Source organism: Poecilia formosa, unplaced genomic scaffold (assembly GCF_000485575.1).
Source record: "Poecilia formosa unplaced genomic scaffold, Poecilia_formosa-5.1.2 Scaffold121, whole genome shotgun sequence".
Taxonomy (NCBI): domain Eukaryota; kingdom Metazoa; phylum Chordata; class Actinopteri; order Cyprinodontiformes; family Poeciliidae; genus Poecilia; species Poecilia formosa.
The window spans coordinates 1,654,954-1,667,002 of record NW_006800060.1 but is presented as its reverse complement, the minus strand read 5'-3'; the positions used below and the strand labels follow the sequence as shown (position 1 = coordinate 1,667,002).

General features: G+C 41.3%; 1 protein-coding gene across 4 annotated transcripts in view; it reads left to right on the top strand.

Annotated features, from left to right (window-relative positions):
* Positions 1-12,049, top strand: part of klhdc8a (kelch domain containing 8A) — a 47,025-nt gene that overhangs the window by 21,738 nt on the left and 13,238 nt on the right. For all 4 annotated transcript variants that reach the window (XM_016675788.1, XM_016675790.1, XM_016675789.1 and 1 more), the window contains 4 exons: positions 4,719-5,033; positions 5,900-6,110; positions 10,434-10,598; positions 10,693-10,911. In XM_016675788.1, coding sequence (XP_016531274.1) covers positions 4,869-5,033; positions 5,900-6,110; positions 10,434-10,598; positions 10,693-10,911 — 760 coding nt within the window. In that variant the 5' untranslated portion in view covers positions 4,719-4,868. The remainder of the gene's footprint in view (positions 1-4,718; positions 5,034-5,899; positions 6,111-10,433; positions 10,599-10,692; positions 10,912-12,049) is intronic.

The following is a 12,049-nucleotide window of genomic DNA, read 5'->3' as shown; positions in this document are numbered from 1 at the left end:
AAGCAATCATGTGCAAAGAAAAAAAAACAAAAAAAGATTTGTGTGGGGAAAAGAGAGAGGAATCCAACTGTTGCTATGGCAACCTGTCCTCCCTCGCTGAAAAAAAAAAAAAAACGAGGGAGATTTTATTTTGAAGGACGCTCTTCTTTGTCTTCCCTCTTTGTTCTTTATTCGGGCAGCTGAGCGGTGATCAAAGGTGTGAGAGGTAGATGAAGCGCAATAATAAAGCAGACAGAGTGGGGGCGTGGGGAGGAAGGGGAGCAGAGGGGAGTGGGGGAGGGAGGATGTGGAGCTCGAAAGGACAAACTGCTGAAAGACTCTTCTGTCTAAATCACAGGAGTCCAATTTGAGTCTAAAGTCCTTCCCGCGTCCTGAAAAGCCGCCCAACTCCGGCGGTCATGGTTAGTGTCGCTCACCGTCTGCGTGACAGAAGGTTGTTTTCACGGCCACAATTTAAGGTAGAGGCAATAAAGCCCCGCGATGCATTGTGGGTTTATTCTCCACGCTTCCTCTCTCTCATCAGTGATAAACCTCCACCCCCGTTCCTCCCCAGAAAAAAAAAAACAAACACGCATGTAGGCACCAGAAGTGGGTTACGTGCAGGAAACAGAAAGCTCTTGAGGGATGACAGGCTGGGAAAAATAAAAAATACAAGCGCCTGACATCACAGCAACAAAGATAGGAAATTTAACAGGAGAGATGGCAGATCAGTCTGCAAGGCCACAGCTGCTTTTTATGAGGAGGAGATGAAGACATCAGGTTGGAGGAAAACAAACAGATTGACAGTGAAAGGGAGAGGTGTGTAAGTTAAAAACACAGCTGCTCCGGTCTGTTCTGTGTGTTATGGTAGGTTGTGTTAACTTTTACTGTGTGACAAGATGATTCAGAGTGAAAAGAAAAATGTGTACGAAGATAAAAATTGACGGATACCTAAATTAGCTGGTTAAATTAATGGCGTCAAAGTCACAAAGTTTTCCTGGAGTGAAGACGGCGTGTGAGTGGAAACTCACAGATTTTAGCTGGAGATCTGACAGTCAGTCAGCCAGTGACCGTATCTGAGCTCAAACACTGAGAAATTGGATTCTCCTATGTTACCAAGCTGGAAAAGGATTCATGGTTTTCGATTTCTTCTTGCAAATAAAAATCCTTCCAGCACTGTGGCATGCTGTTTCACTCCTCCTGCTGCAAACTGAAAACCCCAACACAAAATCCACAGCAAGCAGCTGCATTCAGAGGTTTAATACTTAATAGAATTCACTTCAGTCCAAATTCAGAAATACTTTATTGAACCCAAAGAGAAATTAAATGATGTCATAACTCATACATTGCACTGCAAAAACGGAAAATCTTACAAAAGATTTTAGGTTTATTTTCTGGGGCAAATATCCTAATACCCTTGAAATAAAATAAAAAAACTAACTTACAAGTAACTTTTTAGCAAGATAGTAGATTGTTTTAAGTCAATAATTCCTTAATTTTGATGAAAAAGTTTTTGTTCCAGTGGCAGAACATGGAAAACAATGGAATAATCTGCCAGTGGAACTAGTGAATTTTTAATCATTATTAAGAAATGATTTACTGTTGCATCTTGCTAAAAAAAAAAGTCACTTGCACATCAGTTTATTGTATGTCAAATGTTCTAAAATATTTGTACTAGAAACTACAACAAAGTGATGACAACTTACTTTTTTGTGTTCGATTAACTTGAAATTTACAAATCTAACTAACTTAAGTTAACTTAAAGCAATTTTTTACTTTGACTTTACTTGAAACAATTGAGTTCAAAACCAGTTTCACATCCTATGTCTGATCAACTCAGTTCATTAAGTTCATCCAACTCAATTTACTAAGTTTTCATAACTTAATTCACTAAGTGTTTAACATGACAAATTTAAGTCACTCTTACTCAAATCATTTGTGTCTAATAAATAATTAAAATCAGCAGTCAGATCTGTCTTCAAGCCAAATCTGACCGAAGAAAGTTGCTGCGTGACAATAAAATGACTGTGATGACACACTATAGGCTCCGTGTTTCTGCAGCAGAGATGATATTCCACAGCAGCGTGTCCTTCATGATGCTGTCGGTTGATGGAAAGCTCAAGCTCTGCTAATCAACCTCACCTGCTTTTGCTGCTCCTCTTTAACGGTGTTTTCACACTATGTAGTCTGGTAGACTCGGTTCGATTGGGGACAAAAATTGTAACATTTGTTACATTTCAGCTGCTGTGGTTCTCGTTCACACTGCACTGTGTGAAACCAACCGAACTCTTTGACAAACCTGTTCCCCTCCTCACCTTTGGTGGCGCTGCACCAAGTGAAAGGAACTGCACAAAAACGTCTGAAGAAGACACTGAGTGCAACATCCTTCTAAACAAAAATGTCAGATTTTAGCAATTGTAGGATTTCTCTCTTGTCTTTGGTAAAAGGCCATGAGCCATCTCTACTGGCAGCGCTAGACTTGAGCGTTTGTTTGGATTGAATTTATCCCGGACACGCCCTGCGCTGTAGTCCACTTCCTGCCTCCTGCTCCAAAAGGAAGCAGTCCAAGCGTGTATGTGTCTGCTTGGTGTTTACATTATGCATTGGAACTGCACCAGATTTCACTTTTTTTCGGTCCACATCAGATTTTGATTTTGCATTCATTCTCCCCAAATGACGGACCTTTTAGGCAACCAAGCTGGATAATAATGCCTATTTTGTCTCCTATAACTGCTGAAATGCTTTAAAAGTATTCATTGTAATGCAACAATAAATCAACTTAAAGTCTGCCCGCTTTGTACTCATCACTATGCCATTATTATCTAATTAGACTAATTGGGGTCATGAGGACGTGTGTGTACTTCATGACACATAAATGATGTGACATGCAGAAATACGCCACCCCCCCGTGAAATCGTTAATATTCCTAATTCTTGTTCAATATATCACATGAGTGTGTCTGTGGGGGGGAAATGATCAGCAGAGCTAAAAACACAGGCAGATGTTTTCAATTTGATTGTAAAATTCAAAAGTGGGAAACAGAGGATGGTGAGCAGAGCGTGAAAAAGAACTATTCCCTCCACTGACAGATAGCTGACAGCCCGCATCCCAGCAGGATGAAGGGTTCCTCCAATCATCTGTGGAGAGACAGGCCTGAGTCTCTGGGGTGAGCGCTGGACGACACAGGCCAGCGTTTCTCTGGCTGACTGGATCAACCTGCTGAGCGTCTGCAGGAGCAAGAAACCAAAGAAAGGAACAAAGAATCAGTTTCTGCGCTGTTTTAAGAGGACTTTATAAAAGAGTGTTCTGTTTAAAAGATTAAGTTACAACAGTACTTTCATTTACATTGAATAATTAAAGGGGCACTGTTGTGTCAAATTGCCTTTTTTTTTTTTACTTTACATCTTATGTTATTCTCTCATCAAAAACATAGCTGGAGTGTTGCCTAATTTTATGCTCGCTTGAGAAATCCATTAATCTCCATGGCAACCATTCAGCTGTGGAAAATGCCTGGGTTTACCTCGCACCGCCTTCAGGACGAAGCTCTTCTTCTGAGCTGCAGCTTTCAATCTTCTGAGCTTCCACCTCACAGAGCAGCGCTCCTCCACTCAGCTCCTTCAGACTAGCCAGCAGCAATTAGCAAACACCTGTTAGAACTGCGCATCTACTACATTATAGGAGCTACTTCTCAGTGAAATGCTGGTAAAAACATTGTTAAATTGTTAACAGAGGAGCCATGTTGTGATGACTTCCTGAAGGTGGAGCTTCAGAAAGAGCAGGAGTTTCTTAAAGAGGCAGAGGCCCAATTTCAATTCATTAAAATACAATGTCAAATTTCTTTAAAGTCATATTTGATAAATACAGCATTTTTATAACAACTGACGGTGACATAGATACTTGATTGTGCTTTAAAAAGGCACTATGTGCCTGGAAAACCCATAATTTTACCCCTTTTAGTAATTGTAAACACTGACTAGTAACTTTTTTCAGAATCTTTAAACCCTTTAAGATTTTCTCATATTTTCATCCTATAGAGCAAATTACCCGGTAATGTACTTAAATGTTCTTATTTCCAGTGGTAGTTCAGCTTTTGAAGGCCGTCCTGCTGCAGGTCTGTGGTGTGGTCAGTGCTGCATCCTTATGCTTTTTGAAATACATTTATTGTTTCAGATGAAGCAACAATTGGACTAGAAGCTTAATGCATCATAAAGTTGGAGCTCAGATGATCAATCAATCACTCAATCAATCAATCAAATTTTATTTGTATAGCACATTTCAGCAGCAAGGCATTCCAAGGTGCTTTACATAGTTAAAGAAAAAATAAAAACAGTATGTGACATTAATAAATAGATAAAAAGTAAAGATAAAAACATTAAAAAACATCGAAGACATCAAAACCCACACTCTAATCCTAATTTAGCCATAAGCAACTCTAAACAGGTGGGTTTTAAGTTGAGATTTAAAGGCACACAGTGTTTCAGCTGTTTTACAGTTTTCTGGAAGTTTGTTCCAAATTTGTGGTGCATAGAAGCTGCATGCTGCTTCTCCTCGTTTGGTTCTGGTGATGCAGATAATGTCTGAAAACAGAGTTTAGGTAGATCTTCATCTTTACAGAGACTCTCTGCGTTACCGTGAAAAACGCTCACGTTGCATAACCGGAGGAGCTGGAGCATCACACTGTGCTGGGATGCATATCGGAATACTAACAGGCTTCTTCCTCCTCCTGATCTGTTCTGCAGGGCCCAGCAGAGTGAGATGACAGAGCGTCCAGTCGGCCTGAAGTTCCCCTGACTCCTCAGCAGAAACCTTCAACAGAACCTGAGGTCCAGCTTCCCCCCTCCTGCCTCCTCCAGCCCCCTATTTCCTGATCCCTTCTCTGGTTCCGGGTCATGGCGCTCCCCAGTGCCAACGAGTTCCACTGGCAGAGCCTGGCGCGTCTGCCCTGCGGCCGCGTCTACCACTCTCTGTCTGAGGTGGGGGGGCAGATGTACATGCTGGGGGGCTGCGACGCTGCGGGGCGGCCATGCCCCGGACTGGACCTGTACTCTCCTGAGGTACCAATCAGTACCACCTGGATGCTGATGCTGCATAATTAGACATATTTAGCTTTTTTAAATCTTTTTATTATTGTTATTATTTCTCTTCTTTTATGTTCTCTAGAAATGAAGTGCACTTTTTTAGATGTTTCGGTATGATAATCATATTAGGAATGATTTCTTTTTTTTTTTTTTTTGCTAAACTTGATGGGTTTTTTATGCATATTTTTGTAATTTTGTTTACAATAGAACATGTACAGTACATTGAGAAACTTCTGCACTCTTACTCTGTTAACCTAAAATCCTCTGGGTGAAAACTACAAGCCCAACATTCCTACATGTGAATAATGTCTGGCAGATGGTAAAAATATTGTTAAAAAAGTAAACCTTTACACTTTTGATGTGATGATGTCATTCAGTAACTTTTGCTGCCTTAAGCCACAAACCGCAACATGAGAAGGTGGATAGTTATCCACCTTCTCATGTTATCCACTGTTAGGAAATGCAGAGGGGGGAGGGGTCAGTGGCCACACCTGCCAAGGGATTGGTTGCTTCAACAACTGTGGAACAAGCAGTTCCCCTCCAAAACAGGTGGTGGCAGCAGTGACAATATGACTCTATACTCTTATATTTATTAACATAGCAAGGCTTTAAAGAATATAGCATTTGAAAAACAAAAGAAAATAATTATTTTGAAAACACAGATGTTTGGAATTAAAGTGGCTCAGTCTAGCCTCCACAGGAAATCAGCACAGGTGGTTGATGCAGATGGAGACTTTATTTTTATTGTAATTATTATTTATTCATTTATTTATTTATTTATTTATTAGGGAGAAATGATCACCTCACCTTGTGTATTTACTGTTTTTGCCGTGTGTGTTCAGGGGGACCGCTGGATAGGCTTGGCCCCCATGCCCACCCCTCGCGCAGGTGCGGCCGTGGCCGTGTTGGGGAAGCAGATCCTGGTGGTGGGCGGAGTGGGAGAAGACCAGCGCCCTCTGAAGGTGGTGGAGATGTACAACACGGAGGAAGGCAGATGGAGGAAGAGGAGCGCGCTGCGGGAGGCCCTGATGGGCGTGTCCATCACTGTGAAAGGTCTCCACGGTTACGCAGTAACTCCTCTACATTTATCTTCTTACTAGCTGTGAATCCTGTGAAAATAAAACAGCTTCCAAAGAAGAAACGAGTGCAGCTCTTCAATCAGATAATAATGATAAAAAAGGAAAGATGTCCACAATTTTCTCATTTTGTCTAATTAAGGAGCTGCTTTAATCAAGTCCAATTTGATGTGATTAAAATCAAATTGCCCAAACAAAAATCACCAATAATCATCTCACATTTGTTCAATGGGCTTGTTGCTGAGCAGAAATAAACTTGGTAATAACTGCCATGCTAAAGTTTAGCTGCTTATGTTCTTTAAAGAAAAGTGCAGATGAACAGGTTTATGTAAAATAATAAGAAAAAACAACAAATGAAAGGGGAAGAACTGGATGAAATATGGTGGAGCGCTGGAGCTGAATTGAAGAAGTGTCAGGCGCTGGCGGTCTTTGAAGCCCCGCTGGCAGCAGTTAAAGCTCTCAGTCTTCTTGGATGAGTGCATTGAGGCTTTTCACACCTGCAGTTTATCCCGTTCATCCCTGCAGATCCTCCCAGGCTCTGTCGCTCCCGTGAAACTGCCGTCTTCAATTCATGTCGAGCCAAACAACCCAGATTTAGTTCCTGTGGAACATCTGTGGACTGACCTGGATGGGAGGGATGCTTTAAATTTTTTACAAACGCTTGTAAATCTTTGATGAGCTTAAAATAAAAAAAAAAGGAAGCGTAGGCGTAACATGTAATGAAGCCGTAACAGGGGTTGAAGTAATTTGTTAAGCAGAGTTAAATATAACCACAAAGACACATGTTGACAACATTCTGAATGTTTGCTTCTCATTGAGACGTGGTCCGTTTTGTTTGCTCATCACTTCTCTATCAATTCTACGCCTGAAAAGTGCCAAACGTCTCAGAGCTTCAACACAACCACACAACATGCGAAGCATTTCTTGGACCAGGAGATGCCACCAGTAAAATGTTACTGAACGTTTTTAATTTCTTCTCCTTTTCATAGTTACAGAAAAACTTCAGTGCCACTAATGCCTGGATCACACAGCAAGATAATTAAGATGATTTTTGACTCAATTCTTTCCCCTATGATAGTCTTGAGGACGTACAGATTTATCAGGATGCTCTTAAGAGACATTCCTGCTGTGTGTGTTGTGTGTGTGTGTTAGCCGTGATCCGGTCCGCTCAGAAGGACGTCTGAACCGCGCCGACCCAGAATGACACATCTGCCATGCTGAGTTGTGTTTCCCAGAGGACAAATAAAAGTTGTGCATGTTGAATGTCATGTAGCCAATCAGAATGCGAGGTGACCAAAGACAGCGTATGTATTTAAACAGCGTATTGTTTTTATCTGTTAAACACAATCCACAAACTATCACTTCTTCTTCCCAGGCGGCCATGTTTGTTTACTCTGAACTCATGTTTGATCTGGAGAGATTTCCCATCAGTGAACTCTTGCTATGGCTGCCATGTTTTTATGGTCCTGTGTGGGTTTTGAAAATCAGTCAGACTTTTTTCATCTCGCTGTCTGAAGCAGGCATCACTCTGTGGCCGATAGTGATGAAGTGGACCATGGTCTACTTCCTTTTACACTGCCTGTGTCCGTGTGTGTGTGTGTGTGTGTGTGTGTGTGTGTGTGTGTGTGTGTGTGTGTGTGTGTGTGTGTGAGACATGGCTTTTTCCATGACTTTGTTATGGATTGAACATAAAATGTCACAGTTCTTCCTTTTTCCAATCCTCCAAATAACATCAACCCAGGTTATTAGGCTAATCGAGTTTTGACATTTGTAAATCAATTCTGAATCGTCCATGTCGGCGTCTCAAAGCATTAAAACTTTTTAAAGATTGATCGTCCAGCTCTGCTGCTGCTGGTTCTGGATGTTTTCTAGTCTATAGGCAAGAATTTTAAACTTAGCATTCAGAAGTGAAATAGGTTTTGATGGAGCGTTTTCATTGGCTGTGGGAGTTATTGATGCGTCACACCGGAGATGTGTGATTAAAAACAAAAAGTCATAAAAACATTTTGTGTTGAAAGGGAACTGATTCATTGATTAGCCATGTATATGTGTGAGTATTTTAACATCAACTCAGCGTTGCACTGAGCTTTGGTTCACTTCCGTTTCCATCTGAAATGTTGCGTTCGCTGTGGGTTTACAGTGTTTGTTTGGTGCTGCATCTGTCAGCGTCTGCTGGAACACAGATAGACGGCGTTCACACACTGATGTCTCGGCGGTGCTTCTCTCTGCCTCCCTCAGTGTGTGTGCTCAAATCCTCCTGACCAACAGAACAGTCCGCCGTCTGACCAAACGATCGGTACAGAAAAATGAAAACAAATATTCCTTTTCGTGTTGACTAGATTAAGCATTTATCAACATTTTTGAGAATCTTTATTTGTACTACATAGCAAACTCCAGGTAATTAGGTATTGTTTTAGTTTTCCCCAAATAAATCTAAAGTGTTAAGGAAACTTCTCCCACCCTGTCAGTTGCATTTTCATAGTTAGCAGCTTTTCCAGCCGAACGCAGACACTTGAAAAATGAGCAAAGTTAAAACATAATAAGAATGTGAATTCTTCATTTCCTCTGCTATCTGATGTTTAGTGCTGCATCCTGTCTTGCTCCAGCCCTCTTCCCGCTTTTCCGTTCTCATGCCTGATGTGTCATTCCAAAGTGCCAGACGTTGGACTGCAGCATTTTTATTCGGCAGCAGAGCCGCCTGTCCTCCTCCCGTCTGTCACAGCCTCTTGCTTTGTCACAAGTCAACTCATCGTTTCCACCGGCGAGTTGAAAGTGCAAATTTTTAGAAAAAGTTGGGAGTGAGGGAACCGGTTTTGTGCAATGCTAAATATTTTGATATTGGTCTCCAGTGTGGTCACCGGAGGAATAACCTGCTGAAAACAAAGACTGTTCTTAATTTGTTTATACTTTAGCGTCCATGTGACCAGAACCGGATGGATTTCAAGACAAGGCAGTGGTCCTGCTGTGTCCAAAATGCTGTTACCACAAAACGCTGCAAGACACGCAAAGGTTCCAAAGTCTCATTTTCAGCCGTCTGTAGTGTGACCAAGGCAGAAAACTGTGAGAAACCTTCAAGACGCAGCAAAGAAAGAAAGAAAGAAAGAGCTTTGGCTGTTCAATAGGGTTCAAGGAGACTGGGTCCAGCTAAGCTGCTGACTTCATCACTGCTGGTGAATTTAGTGGATGCGTTTGTTGAATTTGGACAGGATGGACAGGTTCTGTACCAATGTGGGAACGTTGAGCCGTCTGTGTTGACGAGATGAGAAATCCATTTTTTTAAAAGCGACTTTGTGTTTATTACTGTACATGCAACTTGTGCAAACCTAAGAGAACATAAATCTACTCCACACAGTTCAGATTTTCAGTGGTTCAGCATATATTTTTTGGATTAACTGATTAATAGCTGGATGGAAAAACGTGCTTAAAAGGACATTTTTTGTTTGTTTGTTTACATACAGTATTTTCCGGACTATGGAGCACACCTCACTATAAGCCCCACCCACAAAATAAAAAAAATAAAAAAACTGCAAACGTACATATATAAGCCGCTGGTATCTCCTCCGCTCTCGGTTTTTGATAAGGATGCAGCAGAGGGCAGCAGAGGGCTGCCTCCTCTGCAACTCTTAATAATCTGCGATTAAGGACGCACGATTATTTTTGCGTTATCAATTAATCACTATTAATTGTTTCAGCCCTAAAGTGCAACACTGAGGTACGTTCTAATGTTACGTCAAACATAACATTGCAGAAAAAACAACTTACTGTTACAGGAAAACCATTTATATCCCGACATTGATGGCCGTGCTAGCTAGGTTAGCATTAGCATTCACAACAGGCTATGATAGTTACTGCGTCACAGAGAGCAAAAGGAGGAAGGGGAACGACTGCGATTGTGATTGACAGCGCTAAGACCCACCCCCTGTCTCTGATTGGTTGCTTCTAGGTAGAAGGCAGAGGAGCTGGATTGTTTTATGTAATTCATAACAAACTGTCACAACATGGTGACAATTTCAACAAATATGTAAAAAGATCTTTTTTTTTTTTTTTTATAAAAGTTACATACCGCAGCTTTCCATCAAAAACAACATTGCAGAAAAACCAACACTGCTGGATTGTCTTTTCAATATTTTAGACACGCTCCATGGAAACATTTGTGAATACGTTGATTTTCTGGGGGGGGGGATCTGCCAATACTGACCAGGGAGCTATTGTACATTAATGCTGTTGCATTCTTTTTGTATTATAATGACCAGTTCTGATCAACTAAAGAGAAGTTTCCTAAACCATCTGTGTGTGGCAGATAGCCGTGCTCTGGCTGTTGGAGGAATGGCCGCTGACCTGTTCCCTCGCAGCGTCCTGCAGCAGTACGACCTCAGGAAGGACGTCTGGGCGCTACTTCCTCCCATGCCGACTCCTCGCTACGACGCCAACTCCCACCTGCTGGGCAACAAGCTTTATGTTGCAGGTAACTCTCCAGAATAAACAGACTTTCTGCTCTGTTTTTGGCGCCTTTTCCAGAATAAAAAAACTAAAAAAAACATGCAATTGTTTTTCTGAAGGTGGTCGCCAGTGTAAGCGACCAGTGAAAGCTTTTGAGGTGTACGACACAGAAGCACGCTCTTGGACCTCGCTGCCTGTTCTGCCCTGTAAGCGCACCTACGGGGGTGTGATATGGGACTCTGCTGGGAGGCTGTGTCTGCTGGGAGGATTACGGCAAGGCGGAGGACACCAGAGCTCCAAGTTCACCAAGAACGTCAATATTTTTGATACCAGTCAAGGTACAGAAACACACCTGTTGTCTTCAGGGGTTTTTGTTTGCACCTGTTACAGTGCTTTGGCCGATCACCGATCTTTAAAAAAGCCTGACCTTTAAAATCCCCAATTCCGATTTTGGCCGATATCGATTTTTTATTTTTATTTTTTGTCTGAAATGTTGCTAAATATAGCAAGGAAGTGGCTCAGTTGGCTCAGTGGGGGTGACTGTTGTTAACTGCAGACATGCAGACATCACCTGGTGGGCGGGGCTAACAGTCAAACCTCTCAGGGGAGAGCAGAAGAGGACAGTGGTTGATTTTTAGACCTTTGCTGAGTTAAATAAAATCAGCTTCACACATAAGTTTCAGTTGATTATTAATCACCCAAAATGAAGGAAATTGGCACAGATAAATCAGTTGGCCAATAAATCAGTGAACTGCATATGTGCCCTACTGGTCATGCAGTTAACCCCCAAATTATTCTTACATCCTGGAAGATTTAGGTGTTAAAGTAATATTTCAATTTTATCAACATATATATTTTTAATGACTAAAAGTAATATTAATAAAATCTCCCGGTTTGAGTACTTAGAACTTGAACCCAAGCAAGAGAAGCACTACTTTAGCATATTTTTACTCTGATCTCTGGTGTTAAAGCAGTATCAATGATACGATAAAACAAAAATTGTTTTAAAAAATATAATTTCTTAACACAGAAAACATTTTTGTAGGTTATTTGTTGGTATTAACCTTCAGATAAATATTAATTTATCTGCAGATTTTGAACACATCTTCACCATTTTTCTGTACGTTCAGTTTGAATCGATTGGAGAAGTGGGATCGTATTGAACATTGTCGGTGCTTTGCGGCCAGCCGTGATAACCACGTAGAGCAGCAGAGTTCGATCAGCAGGGCTCCACTTCCAGGAGTCGGTTAGCTTGCTGAGAAGTTGTGGGTGGCAGCCTGTCTCCTTCGGCGTTTTCTCCAAACGCTTAATACGAAGCCTTCTCCCTCACTCTGTTTATTCTGTGCAATGTCTGAAACTGATTTGTTACTGAAAAACGCTGAAAATGGATCTTGACTTGTGTTTTTTTTATTTTTTAGAAAATTTTCTCTGTGGGTCGGCCTTGTTGTAAAAAAAAAAAAAAAAAAAAAAAAAAAA